At 33.8% G+C, this 23,588-nt stretch overlaps 1 protein-coding gene across 1 annotated transcript; it reads left to right on the forward strand.

Moving 5' to 3' along the window:
• Positions 1 to 21,632: 21,632 nt before the first annotated feature.
• Positions 21,633 to 22,774, forward strand: LOC149267291 (uncharacterized). Its single transcript, XM_089398441.1, has one exon. The coding sequence runs from the start codon at positions 21,868 to 21,870 to the stop codon at positions 22,546 to 22,548; it is 681 nt and encodes a 226-aa protein (XP_089254567.1). The 5' UTR covers positions 21,633 to 21,867; the 3' UTR covers positions 22,549 to 22,774.
• The last annotated feature ends 814 nt before the right edge of the window (positions 22,775 to 23,588 follow it).

Genomic DNA, 23,588 nt, shown 5'->3' on the forward strand with positions numbered 1-23,588 from the left:
TGGTGGTTATAACTGGTTAAACTAGGTCCAGTTACCTTCTCTCTATCTCTTCTATATTAAAGTATGTCTTTAACTCGCCAACAGAGAAAGAGAAATTGGATTAGCCTTCTTACTATGCACGGGCAAGGAAGAAAATCCTTAGGCAGATTTAAGACTAAGCCAAACCACAACTATGGTTTTTCCTCTTTTAGAAGAGGACTTCTAGAATGCAAGATTTAATCTAAATGCATATCTACTCTATGATGGAAGCAAAAGGAAAAATATGCTAAGCATATCTTGATGGAAAGAAGGATTAGTCCTTCTTTCTACCAAGGGAAAGATATTAACATAATTGGGATTTTAAAATGTCTGCCTTAAGTTGAATATGTAGCTAATTAAATAGTTCAATTAACTAATATTATAATTACCAAACATGCCTTTCAGATATCTATTAACAATGAATGATGAACCAATAACATTAGGAATTATTTCACATAATGTCAATGGAAATTAAATCAAGGCTAGATAGCAAATTTCTGATTAAATAATTACTTAGAAATATGGTTTTAATATATCAAATAAAAAGTTACAATTGGCAACAGATTCATGAGACAAATAAATTAGATAACTAATCTGTAAGACAGGTATTCATATTGACAATAGTGCACAATATAAATCCAATCAACATAACTATGTCATGAAGAATGAAATTCACATTAAAAATAACAATATTTCTAATACAAATTTATTTGAACCTATTCTCATGCTCTGTTCTTTAAATCCGATCTCCTACAATCTCCTCCAAAGCATAAAATTTGTTGCTAAAAAGAAAGAGCTACAATAGTGCAATCTCTGCCTCTCATACTCAGTTCAGAATGAAAAGAGACAAATCCCAATAATTTCCAGATCTGATATTGATCCTCTCTACCTACAACACAAAACCCCTATTACAATAGTGTTGTACAGTCCTAGTGAAAATTCCATGTAATAAAATTTAATAAATGCAAATAATAACCACGGTTGATGGGACACTTATTCCAAGATGAATGTTGCGCAAGACATCATAGTGTGGATGTTAATTTTGTTATTAATGGGTGAAGAAATTGCAAAGGAAATGGTTTAGCCTTTGGAAAGGAAAAATGGTATTTTTAGCACATTTGTTTATGAAAATAATTGAAATTAAGAGAAAAGGGAGGTGAAAGGTCTCAGGTTGCATGTGGTGAGGAAATTGAAGGAAAATAATGGAAAATGAGGAAAATAGAGACCTCATTCATAAAAGGGCTTCTGAGGATCAGTTGGTAACCTTTTGTCAATTCAATTTTGGAGCTATCTCATTATTCTCTCTCTCTCTCTCTCATACTCTTGGATACTTAGAGTTTTATTGGAGAACTCTTGGAGGGTGTGGCATACTCACATTTTTGGAGCAAGAAGGAAAAGGAAGAGTAGGAAAGCGTAAGATTACATCAGGATCAACAACTACTACATATTTTTCAACGAGGTACCGAGTTTCATGTATGTTTTCCTCGCTAGTTCTGGCATGCATGGAATATGCATGTGGTTTGTTGATTGTGATTTATCATTGGCATGGAGGATCACCAGGATTGACAATGGATTTCCTATCCTTACCATTTCCTGGATATCCATGGAGATTTTGGGTTTATTTCATTATTTGTTTTTGGTTGGTTCCCATGTTTCCTTAGCTTGGGTTGAGTTACTAGTTCCTGGAGCCTTGGTTGGACAAACGCTTTGGAGCCCTGTAAAAGCTTGGGTTGAGTTACTAGCCCCATAAGCTTGGTTGGAAAAATGCTCTGGAGCCCTTCGTGGGTTGATCTACTAGTCCTGGAGCCTTATTTGGAAAAATTCTCTAGATCTTAATAAACGATGTGGGTTGACTTACTAGTCCTTGAGCCTTGGTTGGAACAAATTATTTAGAGTCCTGGAAGGCTTGGATAGAGACCAATTTGATGATGGTTGTGCGATGTCCAACCGTGAGGTGGAATCATTGTTTGATGGGTTGAGGTGGTTCACCTCTGGAAGCCCTAGGTGGTTTTGGATCAATGTGTTCTATGATATCCCACATTCATGTTTGGAATATGGCACGGGGGTGAATGGCTGAAGAGAGATTTGGCTTAGCCATTCTATGGTCGGGTGGAATGTGGAAGTCTCATCCTGTGTTTGTATTTTTCATCATCAATACGAGGTTATTTCTACTTGTATTTCTATGAGTATTGTATTGCTTTATATGTGGATCATATGGTTTTGATTTCATTTGTATTTCTGTTGCTATTATGTTGGTTATGTATGTGTTTTATGATAGTATATATGTATGGCTCTCGTTATGTTTTTACTTGTAAATGAATAAATAATATATCTATGACATAATGGGTGAAATGGAAATTGATGTGTTGAGGCATCAATGTTTCTTAGTGATTCTTAGCTAAGTATGAGACTCCTATTCTCAGATATTTTATTTACACCTGCAAATTACATATTCGTGATATGTCTGACGAAATTCCTGTCATGGATAGTAGGGTGTAGTCAAGGTCTTATTCAACTGATTGCATTTGTACTGTCATTTCTTTGATATTTTACTATTCTGAAGATTTGATTTAATTCTGGGTAGTGACCTAGGCTCTAGGCCTAAAAACGTGGCTCAAATCCTGAGGACGCTAGCACAACACTGAGAAAAATATTACCTAGACGTTGGCTTGCAGGCCTATGAGAGCGTCCAAAGGTCCCTAGACGTTGGCATGCCCATGTAGGAATTTATAGGGTAAGTTCCTCAGACAAAACACCAAAGGACACCGCTCACAAACAGATCACAGATCAATACACCAGTATTTTGACGTGGTTAAAACCCTCAAAGAGGGAAACAGTCCACGACCTGAGCCAACGCGGCCACTTCAGGCAATTTATTAATAAAAGAATGAAAATTTACATATGCTTCTCTCATAGACGGATTACCCTACAAATGACCCTCCATGCGCTTTAAATAGAAATCATGGACCAATCGGGTGTTAAGCAATGGATCAAGTATCGGTAATACCGAGGAGAGAATGAACCGTCGGATCACTACATATCATGACAGTTGGATTGTAAGTTACAAAATGTACAAGGTAAAGAAACACACTTTGCCTAACTCTATACCTAACTCTATACTAGACCAAGTTGTACTTAACTATTTCCTATGTGTCGGAATATCCTAACATCCCCCCTTAAGAACAACTTGGGATAGGATTGAAGGATTTACAAATATGACACAATAGGAGAAGGTTGCAGGATAAGGTTGGAACACATAATACATCATTAAATTGACCATTGTCTAGATGAACAGTTCGAGTCCCTACAACACTAAGAGATCTATCATCGCCAACATATATATTTTTGGTGTTACAATCATTTAAAGAAGAAAACATGGCTTTGTTTTTGGCCATGTGATAAGAAGCTCCAGAATCAATGAGCCACTCATGAGAATGAGAAGAAGAAGATACATTTAGTGCATAGCCAGACCGAGATGCTTGACAACCACATGCAGAAAATGCCATTCCTGAAGATGAAGTTGAAGTTGAAGATTGCTCCAAATGGATGTTATGCTTCTTCATTGCTGCTTCCAAGGCTTCCATCTTCTTAAAGCATTTGGATTCTAAGTGGCCATCTCGATTACAAAAGTTGCAATGTCTATCAGTCTTCTTCCCTTTGTTTTTATTTGTCTTATCATTTTGTTGAAATGATTTTCCATTTTGAGGCTGAAATTGCTTAGGACCCTTGTTTGGTTTAGGACCATTCTTTTTAGGATAAAACTTCTTAGGATTCTTTGGATTTGGTTGCTGCTGGGCGGCTAACGCTTTCTTAGAAGAGTTTCCAAGATAAAGAAGACCAAGGTGTAAGAGTTTTTCTTGTTCTCTTATTAAAGAATCACAAAAGGAATCAAAGGAAGGGGACTTATAGGTTTGTCCTTGAGAAATGAAGGCTTCTCTTGTAGAATGGAAGGTGGAAACAAACATAGAATAGGCTGGTCCCAACTTAGTAAGAATGGAGTAGATAAGGCTACTATCTTCTTTCTTAACCTTAACACCTTCCAAGAGAAGTATAAGGGTCTTGAACTTGGACAAAAAATCTTCAATGCAAGAAAAATTATTGGGGTCCAATGTAAGCAATTCATTTTCAAGTTGATGGGCTTTAAGTTCATTTTTAATTCCAAAGACTTTAGTAATTTGTTGCAGTGCTTCATCAGGAGTATCAAGTTCTGCAATATGGAATCTATGATCTGGAGAAATAGACATCCCTATCAACCCACGTGCTTGGTCTTGCCTATTTTCCCATTTAGTTGCCTTATCTTCATCTTTCAGTTTGGTCTCTTGGCCTGTGGCTATTCTGTAAAGACCTTTACTTCTAAATAAATCCACAATGTAGGACCACCATTGGATGTAGTTAGTGCTATCAAGAATGACTTGACATGGAATTTCCATTTTTAACAGAAAATGAAGCTGTAGATGCTAAAACTAAGTGTACCAATGGAAAGATCTCGAAAAATTAGGCCGTTTCAAAAAAAACGGTTCTGAAAACGGCTTCCGGATGAAGAAGTTATGGCTTTTTAAAAACAAATTGACAAAGTCGCCGACGAAGTGCGGGAATGTGCGGAAATGAAAAAATCCGCCCCCACAAAATGGAGACTTGAACCCAAGACCTCTACTCTCATAAATTAGCTTTGCGAGAGAGAGAGAGAGAAAGAGGTTGATGCTTTGGGCTGCGTGTTTGCTTTGAAAAGGCTCTTTTTCCCTACAAAACAAAAAACACAAAACCCAACACGGACATACAAAAAAAACGAACCTTGCGGCTTGAAGTTAGCTTTAGCCGGAAACTAAATATTTTCAAAAACAAACCTTGCCGCTCGAAGTTAGCTTTAGCCGGAAACTAAATATTTTCCTCAATGTTTCTGATTTTCCGAGATCACACTAAGGCGCAGCGGAAAAGAGCATATGCATGAGAAAAATCCTTCCTTTCTGTTTCTGATTTGCCCAGATCGCACAAAGTCGCAGGGAAAAGAACATATGCAAAAATGAAAGTTATAGATCCGGTAATAAAAAAAAGCTAAATAAACTGAAACCGAAATAAACAGAGAGAAAATAACTGTAAACTGCAAATAAACACTGTATACCTCCAGATCTTAAAAATGACGTAGCTAGGGCTACCGGAAACCTTTTCGCGTGAAACGAAAGGGGTTCCTCACTAGAACAGATGCTCCCAACACAACATAGCAGTCCTCTCGGCCCGAAAGCAGTCAGAAACAGTAGATCTAGGAAACGGCAGTCGGATGCAATTCTACCAGCTTCAGATTTGGATCACCAACGGACGTGGCCCTCAAATAGCTCTGATACCATGTAGGAATTTACAGGGTAAGTTCCTCAGACAGAACACCAAAGGACACCGCTCACAAATAGATCACAGATCAATACACCAGTATTTTGACGTGGTTAAAACCCTCAAAGAGGGAAATAGTCCACGGCCTGAGCCAACGCGGCCACTTCAAGCAATTTATTAATAAAAGAATGAAAATTTACATATGCTTCTCTCATAGACGGATTACCCTACAAATGACCCTCCATGCGCTTTAAATAGAAATCATGGACCAATCGGGTGTTAAGCCACGGATCAAGTGTCGGTAATACCGAGGAGAGAATGAACCGTCAGATCACTACATATCGTGACCGTCGGATTGTAAGTTACAGAATGTACAAGGTAAAGAAACACACTTTACCTAACTCTATACTAGACCAAGTTGTACTTAACTATTTCCTATGTGTCGGAATATCCTAACAGCCCATAGAATGAGAGCGTCCCGAGGTTAAGTGGTCCAAAATCTCAGTGGGACCCACAGGCTGGTTTGCTTAAAGGTTGGATTCGTTCCTAAGGGTCATAATGCTGATGTTGAATGTTTGTATGGTGTGTTTTTGTTGTTTTCACTTCCTTAACGTGACTTAGGAGGCCGAGTCATATCATAGTGGCCTTTTGTTGCATGTTTACCCTAGCTGGCCAATTGCTTAGGTAGATGTGGGAGGAGGGTGTTATAGAGTGGTATTAGAGCATGGTTCACACCTCGGACTGGATGGGATGTGTGTTTTCCATGCATGCATGTCAGTTGCATGTGTGCCTCTTACACTTTCATTCCATATGCTTGTTGCATTTTCATAATGTTGATCATGGTTGTAGTGATGTCTCCATGTGGAAGTTCATGTTGTTATTATGGGGTGCATCGTCATGAGTGTATGACTGGTTACATGTCGTTATATGTCACTTACATGTACCATTTTGTATGCTTGGTTACATTCTCATATGTTTCGTTACATTCTTGTATTCTTGGTTACATGTATCATTCTTGTAAGCGTGGTTTCAATTATTGTTCGTTTATGCCTGATTATATGTGTTTATGCATGTGTGTGGTGGATTACGCATTGCTTATGCATGTTAATGTTTGCATGTAGTCAAGTGTATAGTGATGTAATGGCGGTTTTCATGCATGAGGTCATAGTATGTGTTGTTGATAAGGTCATGCATTGATGACTGGACCCTAGCTAGAATGATGGTTGCATGGTTATATGCTTATGTGTTATGTTTCGATATGATGTCATGATTATGTTATACATGTATGGTGCTGATTTTTTTATCTTGTAGATAAGGTATCCTCCCCAAGCTATACTAAGGTACGTTGGTTTATTGTGATTTGGTTTCGCTGACATGATATACCTTACAGGAAGAAATAGAAAATGGCTAGCAAGATGGTAGACTACAAAGACTCTCCCTATGAAATAGATGAGCAGTATGGTGTTGGAAATTCTTCCGATTTGATAGATACACTGAGAAGCTTAAAGAAAGAAATAAAGAGTTATAAGGAAGATAATGACAGAAACATATAGGCACTAGAGAAGCTAGTAGAGGTAAATGTAGTGACACTTCAAAATTTGTCAGATTTGCAGCAACCTATTGCCGGAGTGTGACACATTCAACATATTCATCAAGCTCGACTGCGTTAATCCAGTAGCCCATTGTTGCAGTTCTAAGCTTGTCACACCACTCTCAGGGTAGTATACTTGTTTTAAGTATCTATCTGGTGTTAACTATGGATATTTCTTCTTATCATTGAAATAATAGTCCATGAACTTCAGCTACGAAATCTTCCCAAGGGTTTCTCTAGTGAATCGCACTAACTCTGGTAATAAAGGTGTGAAGGTGCCATACTTTGCATCCTTCAACTCTTTAATTGGTTTTGCATTTAGTTTTCTTGGTGGAATATATTGTGGGAGAGGTGATGGAAATGTTGCATCATCTGTTTCCATTTCCACTTTCTTTGTTTCTTCTTCGCTATCTCTCACTTGTTCTAGCTACTCAACAAGTCTCTTGTCCTATTTCTTCTTCGTTTTCTTCTGCAGGGATCTTCATTGTGTGCATGATGTTGATGTTGCGGGTGATGCTGATGTGGGCATATCAGCTGATGTTGCTTTAGATGTCTCTTCCATGACTCCTGCTAAGCCCCTTTCACTAAATATATGAATAAATTCTTTAGTCGTCAGGATATTCATGCAAAAATTTCTGCAAATTCTTTAGAATTCGAATTCTCAATTTAGCAAAGTGTCATATCTGGGCGGGACGTGGATTTTTATAACAAATATGAGTTTTAAACCCCATCATTAGCTCATATTGTGTTCATTAATCACATACCTATCCCTAGATCAGGTCAATATGTCCTCATAAATGCATCTTTTTGCGTTTTTTTAATGACAACTTTCCTTTTTAACGGTCATATTTTTCCGGTGTACTTCGACACATCCCGAATTTTAGTGAGAAACCCTTCTTACGTAAGCTCTCTCTGCAGCATAGTTTATAGTCCAATGCCCAATTTCAACTACAGGTGGCACTAAGACTCTCTCCTTTCTTTAGAGTGAAGTTGTAGGGGCAGGGTTGTCCCTATATAGCTTCAACCTACTGCCATTTACTCTTCCTTAAACCAATTCTCCATTTATCTTTGCTAATTGAATTGCGCCTCCATCATTAATATGCTTGATAATGTATGGGCCTAACCAATGCATCTTGAATTCTCCTGGAAATTTTACAAACTTATTGTCATAAAGGAGAACAAGGTCTCCTACCTCGAACTTCTTATGCTTAATATGGCTATCATGCTAGGCCTTTTGTCTTTCTTCCTGTACCTACTAGTGAAATCCTACTATAAATATATCTTCCTCAGAAGCAAGCAACTATGACATTCTTTCCTCCATTATATCAGGGTCTTCCATACCTGTAAAAGTTGCAATCCTCAAGCTAGGCATGATTTACTCCATGGGAATGAGATATTCTTTCCCATAAACTAACCTGAAGGGTATCTGACCTGTCAACTTTTTACATGTGATCCTATAAGCCCATAAAACTACTGGAATTCTAAGGTCCCAATCATCTCTATTCACATTGCATACCTTAGTAAGTGCATTCTCCAAAATCTTATTAAATGCTTCTACTGTTCCATTTGCCTGTGGATGATAAGGGGTACTCTTCCGATGATAAACTTGGAACTCCTCAGTCAATGCTTCAATAGTCTTATTTAGTGAGTTTGAACCTTGGTCACTCATTAAAATCTTTGGACATCCAAATATGGAAAATATGTACTCAAAAATAAACTTCCCAACAATATCTATGTTGTAGTCCCTTACTGGTTGTGCTTTGGCCCATCTTGTCAAGTAATCAGTCATTGTAATTATGTACCTTGCACCATTCATCTTTCCGGGTAGGTTTATGGGTCCAACAAAGTCAATCGCCCACTTATCAAAGGCCCGTAATGTAACTTGTTGTACCAATGGCATCTCATCTCTTCTAGAAGGCTTCCTTTTCCTTTGACACACATCACATGCTTGATAGTACTCCTTTGTATCTTTATATAATGTAGTCCACCACAATCATGCTCTCAAAATCTTCTGCGCAGTAGCTTTTCTTCCATAGTGTCTACTACTTGTGCCTCCATGAGCCTCTACTAGAATCATTTGTCTTTCATGTTCAGGAACATATATGTAGAGTATCTCATTTGGTCCCATCTTATATAATTGTCTTGTTATTAATGAAAATTCAGTTGCCTTAACAACTAATTCTTTTTTTTGCTGCTCAGTATACTCTAAAGGAGCCATTCTTGTACTCAAAAACTGAATGATATCTGTGAAATCATCATCTACAACTCTGATTACAAATAACTAAGCATCAGGGAGATTATCCTCTATGCTAGTTGGTTCTTCCCATGTTTCCAATCTTGACAGATGGTCGGGTCCTGCATTCAGTCTCCCTGGTTTAACAGTGATCTCAAAGGCATATTCCTGGAATAACAATAATTATCTACAAATCTTTCCTCCTAAGACAGGTTTATTCACCAAATATTTCAATGCAGAATGATCTGTAAACATTTTAAAGTGTGAACCCAGCAAATAATGTCTAAACTTCTACAAAGCATATACCATGGCCAGTAAATCCCTTTCTGCAGTGGTGTAATTATTTTCTTCCTTAGATAACTTTCTTCTTGCAAAATCTATAGGATGATCAATCTCTCTTGCACCAGGATGTGCCAGTACTACTCCCAAATCTATACAAGAGGCATCCACATAGAATTCCTTATTCCAATTAGATCATAGGAAATTGTGGTCAAGCATCTTCAAAATTGTCAAATTGTGTTCATCCATGCCCAACATGATCAAACCATGGTCATCATGCCCAAATAGAGTCAATCACAGTTAACCATTGTTAATCATACTCTATCTTAGTCAAGAATAGTTTCATGTGGACAAGCATGCTCATCAACCATATCTTGAATAGTTTTAGCTATAACCAATTGAAGTCAACCATTCTCTATTAATATTCCCCACAAACACTAGTTGTCAACTAGCAAAACCACATTAGTCAATGTGGTTGATATATGTTGATCGATGACATCTTCCACCTTTTATACACTAACCACCATATGAAAATAGCATCGATCAGCATATACCAACCACATTGACTATGCTTGATATAGTTATTGGCCATGGATGATCACGGATGACAAGGTTGAGCATAGTTAACCATTGTCAACCATAATTAACATTAGTTGACAATAACCAATCATCGTATAGCATAGAAAACATGGGAAACCATGGTCAAATATGGTTAAACCACTTTTAATAATGGTATACATGGTTAGCATGGTTAATAGTGGTCACCCATAGGAAACATGGTTGAACATGGTTAGCCATAGCCAACATAGGTACCATGGTAAAACATGGTTCACCATAATCATCTATAGTAAATATTGACAACGTTGATCAACCATGTACAACCATAGTCAACCGTATGTTGACACTATTTGATAATGTTTGACTAGCTCAACTATGGTCAAACATGGTTAAAGAAACTCAGTCATGGACATAAATGGTCAAACATTGCCAACATGTTCTAACAATGTCATTCATTTTCACCCATGTTCAAACATACGCAACCTTAGTTAGCCCTAGTCAACCATTCTCAACCAAAGTCAACCTTGGTCAATCATGATCAACCATGTGTAGCTTTGGTCAACTATAGTCAACCTAGAACAACCCATACTCTACCCATGTAAAATATTAAAGAATTCAAGCCCATGTAAAATATTAAAGAATTCAAGCAATGTATCACCTTATGAAGGCATGTGGATCTTAGTGGGCGTTAATGGTCATCATCATTATCAAATTTATTCTTATTATAATATTTTAAAATTAAAACATTTTAAATCATTTTTATTTTTAACACCTACCAATTCATCCATAATTAATAATTGTGTTTAAAATATGAAAAAATTTAAAACATATATTAAAATAAAAGGTTTAAAGAATCCCCTAGGTCTAGTTCCCACCGTTAAAGCACTTCTGCTATTGAGAGTTCACAGTTCAATTCTCTCAACATCCATTTTTGTGGATATCCACAAATATTATGTGGATGTGGCAGTGATTGATCCACAAATATTACTAGATATGGCAGTCATTGATCTCTGGAACATGAACCACAAAAAGAAAACTATTTAAATAATTTGCAAATTAAAATATTATTGAAACAAAAATGTTAATTAAAACTCAAATTTTAAAAAAAATTGTTAACAATAATCAATTTAAATAAATATTACGAAAACAAGTGAAAAATAAATACCTAAATTAACTAAGTATATCATTTTTTCCAAATTAATATTCATATTGATTGTATTATTAATTATTCAAAAATATTATAAATAAAAAACCATTTTTTTTTAATTTATTATTATAAAAAATCAATAAATCCCTAAAAATACAAACTTTTTTATTCAAAATTTTTTTCTAATTTTACTGACTCAAAAGAATTTACACTTTAATAAATTTTATCCTCATCTACTTTAATAAATATTACAGTAAAATAAATTTTAAATAATAATAACTATAAAATATAGGGTTATTATTATTTCCATTATACAACTATAACCTTGTGAAATGTTATAGATGTCATGAATACGATGGCCTCATACTCATCATGCATTTATTTTTGTGCCTTTGATTATTACCAATACTTCTCCACAAAATCAACCCTCTTTCTTCCCTTTTTTTATAGTTGTTTCTAATCTTAATGGATGATATTTTCATCTTATTTTTTCTTAATTTGTTTTTTAATTCCATAAATACCTACTTTTAATTAATTTTCCTATACATTGTAACCCATAAACTAACTGCAATAAATAACTAATAAAATATAAATTAAATTATTATTTTTAAAGAAAAATGGCCAGCTTATTATAGCTGGATGGAAAATGTGGTGTATGCATTGTAGAGATAGTAACCCATAAACTAACTGCAATAAATAACTAATAAAATATAAATTAAATTATTATTTTTAAAGAAAAATGGTCACCTTATTATAGCTGGATGGAATGCATTGTATAGATAGTATCTTTTATTTGATTTACATATTTGAAATTGAAAAGAATAGTTACCTATTTGTTTTGAAATTGTTTTTTTATTAATATTTATTGTGATTTATATAAATTTGAAATTGAAATTGAAAAGAGTAATTATTTTGAATAATTAAAATATTTTCGGTAGAAATTATATTGAAATAATTTGGTGGACTACTCGTTTAGAACCAACCAATATAATTTATCTTCGAAACAAAATTTATTTATTTTAAAATTGTATTTTTTAATTAATATTAATGCTGATAAGATGTGAATTTTTTTTATTTTTTTAATATAACTTCACCAATTACTACAAAGCATTAATAATTTTTCTAATAACTATTATATATATTAATTTTTTTTAATATAAAAGTAAAAGTGAAATTTAAAACTATTTCTAACTTATTAAATATTCATATTCTTTGGATAAAAGAAAAAAATATATCTAAAAATATATATCTAAGAAAGTAAAAATCTACTTCGTAATAAATCACCCTTAAATGATTTAAAAAGACATTCTGTAAATATTCTCACTTTCCATTTATCAATGATAATTAAATTATAATAAACTTAAATAAAAGAATAAAGTTCGTTAAAAAGGCACAAGTGGAATCCCTGGCTCATTTCTTCCCCAATGAGTTCACGTTGGCCCAAATCCTTATTGCTTCACACATCTCAAATCCAAGTGGATAATCAAAATGAAGCCAAGTTGCTAGATGTAAATTAATTAATTAAATAGTGGCAGAAAGTTGCTGATTTTTAATGGAAACTGGGGCAGAAAATTGCTGAATTTTAATAAAAATAGTGGCAGACAGATGCAATCTTGCATCCAAGGATTTGGTAGACTGTGATGGATTGCAACGCTTCAAATTCCCACACTGTAAACATTTCATTAGCCATGGTACCGCAGCATCATATCTTATCCGATGACATTGAAATAAAGCTAATCTAAATTATTCCCATCAACGCTGAGCCCACAATATTTGAGGACCCATAGGAACGTTGACGAGCACACACTTCATTAGCCATGCTACCGTAGCATCAGATCTGATCTGATCACATTAAAATAAAGCTAATCTCAACTATTCTCATCAGCAAAGAGAGGATCAGATCTGATAAATCTAATCTCTGATTATTCTCATCAGATCTGATCCGTAGGATCGTTAGTGACCACATACTCCATCCTTGCCTGCTACTCCATTCTTTCATCAGTCAAATGGCTGCCACACACTCTGCATTAACGAAATTGCAATAAAATCAAGTATTAAGTTCGAAAGTATGCCAGACACTCTGCATTAACGAAATTAGCCAATAGTTTATTGCTATCAAATCAACCACTAGCTTCGAATGTATCTTTTAGACTCACAAAATTTGAAGCCACGAATTTGTTGGAGGTTGTCACCTATCATCTAGAATTTTTTTTCCACATAGGAATTTATCGTGCATGCATAAATAAATATCAAAATTACTTAAGAGGGTCTCAGGGTATTATTGATAAGTTAGAAGGTTATAATATCAATAATCCTCAGTGTCTAATTTTAATTTAAAACTTGTGGGAAAATCAACAACATCAACAATCCAGTTTTTATCTAAATTTTGTGCAATTGCTTGAATAATTTCCCCATTGTCTAATTCTAATTTTAATCTTAAACTTGTGGTAAAATCAACAACTTCAACAATCCATCTTCTATATAAATTTTGTGCAATTGCTTGAATAATTCCTCACCAAACATTGGTAAATCTACGTATTTCTATTTTTACTCTTACTTAAATATATCTAAAGAATGGCATAAATTATGTGAGATATAACTCTTTGATAAGCATATTTATTCATTTAAATATAAAAAATGTTCAATTTAATTTTTAGATTAATACATATCAACATTTACCAATTATTTAATTTATAAAATTATATAAATTAAACTAATTTTTAAATTTAATAATTTAAATATTTTATTTGCATAATTATATTATTAATTCAAATATAAAAAAATTATAATAATATCATTATAATCATTTTCCTAACATAAATAAAATAATAATAACAAAAAAAATACAATTCTCATCAATAAAAATCATGCCTCAACCAGATATATAAATAATTTCAAGAAAAACATGAATAAATATAAGTGAATATTCACATGTGAAGTATAAACGTGTAAAAATATGAATTTATTTATTTAATGGGTGGTTTAAAAAAAATTAAAATGTTAATATTAATTATTAAAATTATATAATTTAAACATAATAGAAATGTAAACTAAAATATTTATTTATATATTAAAAATATAATTTCAACGCTAAAAAAATTAAAATTATAAAATTTATAATATTTCTTTTTGTAAGCTTAGGTAGGACTCTCTCATTTTCGAGTTTTTACATGTTCGGTTTTTACATGTCCATTATTCACCCCATTTCCGGGGAGAGTAGCACAAAAATCAAACCGAAATCTCGGGTTCGGTGAGACTTCCTTTCCACGGCCATTGTCACTTGAACTACCCCTTACAAACATAAAATTTATAATATTATATAACAAAATTATCATAAATAAAATTTTGATTTATAAAATTTATATCAAAATTATTATCATTAATTTTAGACTTTTGTAATGATTACTGATTTAGATAATGTCTTTTGAATTAATCACATCATAAATCGTTGATCTTTGTCTTGAGAATAAACTACATTAGATAATTCCAAACGTAGACCAATATCTTATGATGTGATTAATCAAAAGAAATTATCAAAATTAATATGGTAATTTAAAAAAATTACAAACAATAAATGACCACGCTAGAATTTAGTTGTTTATTAAAATAAAAATTACACTGTTTTGTGAGAAAAAAATAAAAAAATAAAAAATAAAAAATAAAATCATTATTGTGAAATTTCAAAATCCCAATTAAAGCTAAAAATATAAAACTAAATAAAAAAATAAGATTTAAACACAAATATACCAAGATTCACATGCCAAAAGAGTAACTCAGTTATTTCACATTGATGTTATCAGACATTTTGACATTTAACTCATTTGGAGATAATAGATGTTGATTTCAAATCGGTGGCAAAGATCACAAGTCTACCCCCACATTCCAGTCAAAAAGGAGGGAACGAAGCATCCCTCACAATATCCGACAAACAAGGACATGAAGAATTCTTTTTTATTCGCAGAAGAGAGAAACCGAACACTGCGCCATGTATCTATCAAATCATGAAGTTTTTGCACCTCGGTCTGTAACAGACACTCCATATCCCGCACAGAACAAACCGGTCTCAAACCCTACCATTAATTCCATAAAAAAAGGAATTTAAGGGTTTCACATTCAAGCAACAACGATCTTTCTAATGAAAACTAAAGAGTAAACAATACCTTCATGAAAATGAAGAGAGCCTCATCTGGATGATATTCAACGTGCCTTCCTACAGTCGAAGGAAAATAGAAGACTTTAATGTTTATCTAGAAAAGCAAATTTATTTTCTCAGTGCAGAAAGTAAAAACAATAATGATTCTTTAATAAAGATGAGGGGATACTAATTCCCTGGAACCCTGCCCCCTGCAACTATCATTCCCTGAGGGCTAACAACTCCATCACTTTTGGCTGGGCATGGAAAGGTTTGGCTGGGCATGGAAAGGAAGGGGAGTGTTAGAAGTAAGCAACTATCATTCCCTGAGGGCTAACAACTCCATCACTTTTGGCTGGGCATGGAAAGGAAGGGGAGTGTTAGAAGTAAGCGTGTGAGATATGAGATTTAAGAGTTTTTCATTATAGTTCAAATAGTGCCTCAAAGAAAAATCCACGCATGTTTCTCTCTTAAAACCTCTAAAGTGCACAGAAAGGAAAAAATATTTATCGCTTTTCCTCAAATATATTTTAAGTATACTTATAGAAGCAGATTGTTTCAACCAAGGAGACATCTCACAAGAAGTACATCAGCTCCCACGTACTCAGGTTTCTTCAAGGGATATTGTCTTACTTGCAACATATTTGGTAACAAAGCTATTGATTGCAGTAGAAGGAATATGAAACAAAAACATTATTATTCCCTTGCTCATATAAGATGTTATGCTTGTAACAAGTTTGGGCATGTAGCAAAAGAATGCAAGAACAAATATATGGATCGCCTCAAACAACATAACAAGTAATCATATGATAATATTGATGTCAAAAGACCTAAAAAAGATGGAAGCACCAAAATTTCTCATAATAAGTAGAAAGAAGAAGAACATATAAAGTGTGGTCTTGCTCTCTGCTTGTTTGAAAAAGAAGATGAACAGTGGATTCTCTCATCACATGACACGAGATAAGACTAAGATGGAGTCTCTCAAAAAAATCCAACTTGGTAAGGTTATTCTTGGAAATAATGCTCCAGCAAAACTTCTTGGAAAAGGTAGAGCCAAAATTAATAGACATAGAGGAGCCATTGATACTTTATTGGTTCAAGGGCTAAAGTAGAATATTCTAATTGTATGTCAAATGGCATATAAAGGAAATATAATTTTGTTTACATCAAACAAACCCAAGGTTATGGACGAAGAAACTGGAAAAGTCATAGCAAGAGGATACAGAAATCCAGAAAAATTATACGTGTTTAAAGAACTAAATTCTCGCAGAAATGAGGAGCATTTGGACTTAGATTAAAAGAATATGATCTCCACTGCAGTACATTGTTCTCACAATGACTTTAGAAGATGATTAGCAGGTCCTCAGAATTAGTGATTTATTATCTCAAGGGGAGAAATACATATGTTATCTTAATGATAAATCCCATGGTTTTTTTTATATTCATGTTTCTAATATTATTGACAATGCATCTAATGTAGTAATAGTGAACAGTAACAGATAGTATAGGCGTAGGGGGAGTTGTGGTTATGAAAATTCAAAATTTTACTTCCTATACGCGGATGCCATGAAGGACAGTCACGTATATACGCAAGTTCAAATCTAGACAGTCGTGTATGTTTCTCTATGATGAAGAAACAATGGGACAAACTCAGGGAGAAGTTATTATATGTTTCAGTTAGTTGTTATTTGGCTTTCTAGTTCCAACATTGGTTGATGCTCAGATGCTACTTAGAAGTGGTATTGTCTTGTGAGGGTTTATGAGTTGTTGCAATATGACATTGTTGCTTTGATGGCTTTACTGTTTGATAAAGTTTATTTGATGACCTTACTGATGGATGAGTTGAATATGATCAGACCTGACAGTAAATAGTTGGCACAGGTTCAGGGGGAGAATTTTCTATATTTCTAGAAGTGCATTGTTGGCATTATGATTGCTTGAGAATTCCTTCTTACATAATGATGCTTATCATTAGTGATGCTGCTAAAGACACATATGTTGTTGAAGTTTTGGATATATTCCTTAAGTTGCTCTTAGTGAAGTTGATCCTACATAATACACTTGATGAAGAAGATATGCATGACTATGATTAATGACTTACTCACTACTTGTTGACATTTATATGTTGGTTTCATTGTGTCTTATGTGATACACAAGTTGCACATAGTGAATTTATGGATGATACCTACATTTTGCTTGAGCTACTTAGTTGGTATGATGTTGTTGTTCAGAGTTGTGATGATAAAAGACTCCCTTTATCTGCACACCTGGTGATGATGCATGTATATGTTAATGGTACATATGATATGTTTGAGGATTGTCTCCCTTGATGGTATGAGATCAAAGGAGATGGGTTACTAACAAAGTTTGATAGATGATGGTGAGCTCATGGTTTTCTATTGATTACTTCTCTCATTGATGAGAAGCTATATACATACTACTATCTCTATGTCATGGGATATTAGTGATGGGTGAATTGCAGATAGGGATCTTATGGATGATTACTTGAATTGCATAATTATTCATAATACAGGTTCTCCTTATCTTCGATAAATGCATATGATGACATTGTGGTCCAAGAAAATGATGTTTCTTCCTATATGAGGAAAAGGTAGGTCACATGAAGATAAGAGGATGGTTATTGATATACTACTACTACTACTGATGGGTGATGTTTGGAGATATGGCATATTCAGTCACATATTGATGATGTTGAATAATGATGCTACATTTCCCTATCGTACTTTATGATAATATGCTTGGTTCTCACACATGTTGTTGATGCACGAAAAGATATGTTGGATATTCCTACAAAAGGAAAGAGAAAGTTGACCTTGATGTGGTCAAGGGGATGAGTTCATAAGATATCTCTTTGGAATAAACTTATGTTGTTGATGATGCATACTTGGTCAGAGGTTGATGATATTGGAACTACATAGCTTCTTGATGATGTTCATGTTGCTACTATCAGATGTTTATGGTTTAGATCCTATATGTTGTATGATGGTTGTTAATGACTATCATGGTCTTGCTACCTCACTATTGATGTATTTGGTCTCAGTTATAAACATCATATTTGTCTCTTGATGTAAAGGTCATGTAAAGACCTATGTTATAAATCATTGTAAAATGCAGTCATGTATGGACTATTGGGGTCAAGTCATGTAATCCCATTACTTTGGGTATTTTTTGTAATGTTGAACCCCGCTGTATTGGGTGATAAATGTAAGCATTAGTCCTTGGTGATAAGGAAAGGTCATATTTGATTGAGTCATAGAGTCATGTACTTCTTTGAAAATCATCCTGAAGATTCAGCATATCCTCAGGGGGAGCTGGTCAATGTTTATATTCAACAGATCAAACCTATAGTGATCCTCTCTACAAAGGGAACAAGAAGTATTCATTCAACATTGATCAACACTTTTCCCTTAATGTCAAAGGGGAAGAGTAGCTTGGTGTTTTGAGAAGAGAAGGGTGGAATGTCTACAAATGTGTTTACAGGTATCTACTGGTAGTGGTGACCAAACACCAAAGTGGTTGTCATCAAGTCCAAAGTGGGAGATTGTTGGCATTATGACTAATGTGTTGTCCTTAATGGAAACCAACTTCATAAAGATGTCAACATGATGGTAGCATGATGATTATACAGCGTGGTACAGATATGACAGAGACAATGGACAAAGGAATATCAGTTTAGAAATAGAAATATGATAAAGGTAAATATTAGGAAAGTATACGCCGATCATGTGAAGAGAAGTCACGTACATACGCAGGTATAGTGAAGCAAAGTTGTGTACAATTTCTGCACCATCATATTCTCAATACGAGGGGTCTTTACCATGGTATTGGACCATAGTAATGAGTGTGATAATGGATATTTGATCCCGTCAAATAATACCATCGGCATTACTAAGGGATTGACCTAAGGTATTGGCTAAGGCCTAAGCTATAGAAGGAGATGGACATCCAAGTCTTAAGTGTGAAAGTTTTGTATTTTCTATGAATGATTTGATCTGAAACAAGTGTGTACCAACGAGCATGAAGGAGGTTCAGATTTAATAAATCCAAAAGCATTGTAATGACTAATGAACATTCTTGCTTGATCATTTATGATTATGACTAATAATGATAAACCTATGATGGTAATAATACTCTGAAATGAACATATGATAGTAAGGGTTCAGAAATATGTTTTTTGGTTGCAATTGATCTAGGTGGATATTGGTGGCCACCCTCCTGATCCACTTGGACCCCCAACACTATCTCTTTCAGTTTTTCAGTTTCCTTAATTATAGTACAGTTTACTATTTTTGGCAGTGTTTTGGGTCCTAAACTTCTAGAGCCATTTTGAGGCCCTAAACAAAGTTTTTAGGGAAAACAGAAAAAATTAGAAAATTCTCATATAGACCTCCTTGTTTTTTTTTGGCCTATTCTTTGAGATCTTTGAAACGAGGTATTATGATAGCCAAACAGAGATCGTATGCTAAAGATACGACCTCGGGAAATTGATGTACCAATTTACCTAAACGGGGCCCACAATTTTGGTGCTTCATCTCCTAGGGTTAGTGATCCGAATGGAAAATGGCTTCAAGCCATGGTATTCATCCACCCATGTTATTCAGCCACCCATGGAATTTACCCATGGTATTGTAAGTGGCATCCACCCATGGTATTGTGAGTGACATTCACCCATGGTATTTGCCCATGGTATTGTGACATCCACCCATGGTATTCATTCACCCATGGAATTGACCCGTGGTATTGTAACTGAAAAATATTATAAGTAACAAGTCGCATTTTGTAAAAGGACAGATTGTCCACCACAATATAGTCCTTACAGTTATTATCTGTTTTAATAGAAAAAACAGATAATAACTGCAAGGACTACATTGTGGTGGAAAATCTGTCCTTTTACAAAATGCGACTTGTTACTTATTGTATTTTCAGCTATAATACCACGGGTCAATTCCATGGGTGGATATCACAGTACCATGGGCAAATACCATGGGTGAATGTCACTTACAATACCATGGGTGGATGCCACTTACAATACCATGGGTAAATTCCATGGGTGGCTGAATTAAAAAAAAAATTTGATGGAAATTATATTGAAAGAATTTGGTGGACCAAGAGTTTAGAACCAACTAGTATAATTCATCTTCAAAACAAAATTTATTTATTTTGAAATTGTATTTTTTAATTAATTTTAATGCTGATAAGATGTGAATTTTTTTATTTTTTAATATAATTTCACCAATTACTACAAAATATAATAATTTTTCTAATAACTATTATATATATTAATTTTTTTTAAATATAATAATTTTCTAATAACTATTATATATATTGATTTTTTTTAATATAAAAGTAAAAAGTGAAATTTAAAACTATTTCTAACTTACTAAATATTCATATTCTTTGGATAAAAGAAAAAGATTTATCTAAAATATATATCTAAGAAAGTAAAAATCTATTTTCTAATAAATCATCCATAAATGATTTTAAAAATCTATTTTCTAATAAATCATCCATAAATGATTTTAAAAGACACATTTTGTAAATATTCTCACTTTCTATTTATCAATGATAATTAAATTATAATAAACTTAAATAAAAGCATAAAGTTCGTTAAAAAAGCACAAGTGGAATCCCTTGCTCATTTCTTCCCCGAGTGAGTTCACGTTGCCCTAATTCCTTATTGCTTCACACATCTCAAATCCAAGTGGATAATCAAAATGAAGCCAAGTTGCTAGATGTAAATTAATTAATTAACTAGTGGCAGAAAGTTGCTGAATTTTAATAAAAATTATGGCAGAAAATTGCTGAATTTTAATAAAAATAGTGGCAGACAGATGCAATCTTGCATCCAAGGATTTGGTAGACTGTAATGGATTGCAACGCTTCAAATTCCCACACTGTAAACATTTCATTAGCCATGGTACCGCAGCATCATATCTTATCCGATGACATTGAAATAAAGCTAATCTAAATTATTCCCATCAATGCTGAGCCCACAAAATTGAGGACCCGTAGGAACGTTGATGATCACATAATTCATTAGCCATGCTACCGCAGCATCAGATCTGATCTGATCACATTAAAATAAAGCTAATCTCAATTATTCTCATCAGCAAAGAGCCCACAAAATTTCACGATCCGTAGGATCGTTAGTGACCACATACTCCATCCCTACCTGCTACTCCATTCTTTCATCAGTCCAATAGCTGCCACACACTCTGCATTAACGAAATTGAAATAAAATCAAGTATTAAGTTCGAAAGTATGCCAGACATTCTGCATTAACGTAATTAGCCAATAGTTTATTGTTATCAAATCAACCACTAGCTTCGAATGTATCTTTTAGAGTCACAAAAGTTGAAGCCACGACGACCCCATGGCCCTTTTCAGATTCTGGAGATAAAATCAAATCAAATCATTTCCTGGTATATGCATATATACCATCGTATGCTCTGGATTAGTTATATGCACAAAAGAAGTTTGAGAGATTTCTGTGTGGACTATTAATATAGAAAGCTTCTGCCCGAAGATTTTGTAACTAATTCATTAAACTGGTTCTGACCAGTAGGATGGAGGCCCATGGAAGGCAAAAGCGTATGGCATTGAATTTGGAGATTATGGAAGCTAGAAATGTTATAGTTAAGCCTGCCGGAGGTAGAGACAGTTTGTTTGTTCGCTATTATCTTTCGACTGGCAATGGCCAGGTGAAGAATATTACAGTGAATTCAAAGGAAGTAACAGCAAGGTCAGACCCTCAATGGAAGCAAACTTTCTGCTTAGAGTGCGGAGGGATTATGAACGACGTTAATGTTATTACTGAATTGCAAAAGCAGTTTGTTAGGTTTGAATTGAGGGAGAGGAGTGGCAAAGTTAAAGTAGTGGGAAATATATTTAGAGCATCCAAAGTGGTTGGATGGGTTGAGATACCATTGAAAGATTTGTTGGCATCTCCCACGGTATCAATCAACAGCTGGTATTCCTTAATACCCATTGTTCGTGGAGGATCAGAGCTACCACCCAGTTTGCACCTTGCTATCTCTGTAAAGCCTCTAAATTTGGTCGATTCGGCTTCACAGCTTCCTCAACAACATCAGCCAGATATGGAAATAAATAAACACCAAATTTTGGGAAGCAAATTTGTGGATGTGAATAGGCGCATTAGGCGGCTAGAACGGGAGGGTTGTGGATCCAGAAGCAAGGTGTGCTGCCAAGGCTTGTATGAGGAGGGTATTTTCGCTGGTGTAGCGTGACGAACAGGGAATCCACATCATCAAAATGGATATAGACACAGCCTGCACGGATTTCATTTGTATATATTTCAATTTAAATGTGTTCATATTGAACTCTATTCTTTGTAGTATCCTCCGATAAAGGGGACGGCCAGATATCGGATAGGTTGATGCACTGGCTCTAAAGAACTATATAAATTTTTGTTCAGATATCTAATATCTTATTGTACTGACTTTAATGAACAATTACACAACTTTTGTTCAGAGTATTTACGACATTCAAGAAATACATTTGTTTCATTGAACCAGTGCACTTTCTTTTTATCCCAAACTCACATTTTGAGAAAGTCACTTATTATAAAAAGGGAAACATAGATTTACTCTCTAACTTTGTAAATGTAATGGATTCTTAATATACCATTATGATGATGATAATGATAATGGTAAACATCTACGGAGGTCAAATTTGGTTTATTAAACTTTAAAAAAGTAAGGAATTACTTGACTCTCATAATTTTATTTTATGTATTTTCCAAAAATTTTAAGAAAAACATTTTTAAAGTATTATGGTATTAATGAGTTAAAAGGTCAGGAATGTAGATAATCTCCACTATCTAATTTTAAATTTGTGAGAAAAACAATAACATTAATAATCTTTTTATCTAAATTTTGTGCAATTGTTTGAATAATTTTTTATGGGAACCAAATATTGGTAAATTTACTTATTTCCATTTTCACTCTTACTTAAATATATGTAAAGAATTGCATAAATTATATGAGATATAACTGTTGGTAAATATATTTATTTATTTAAATATAAAAAATGCTCCAATTAATTTTTAAATTAATATATATCAACATTTACCATTTATCAATCATTTAATTTATAAAACTATACAAATTAAATTAATATTTTAAATATTTTATTTGCATAATTATATTATTAATTCAAATACAAAAAATTTATAATAATATCATTCTATTAATTTTCGAAACATAAATAATATTCAATTTTTATAAATAAAAATCATGTTGCAACCAAACCAAATATATACGAATAA

Source organism: Pinus tabuliformis, chromosome 6, assembly GCF_031772625.1.
Source record: "Pinus tabuliformis cultivar Carrire ecotype Pingquan chromosome 6, CPIR1, whole genome shotgun sequence".
NCBI classification, from domain to species: domain Eukaryota; kingdom Viridiplantae; phylum Streptophyta; class Pinopsida; order Pinales; family Pinaceae; genus Pinus; species Pinus tabuliformis.

Coding starts and splice junctions, on each gene's coding strand:
- LOC149267291 (XM_089398441.1), top strand. CDS start 21,868: ATGGAGGCCCATGGAAGGCAAAAGCGTATGGCATTGAATTTGGAGATT.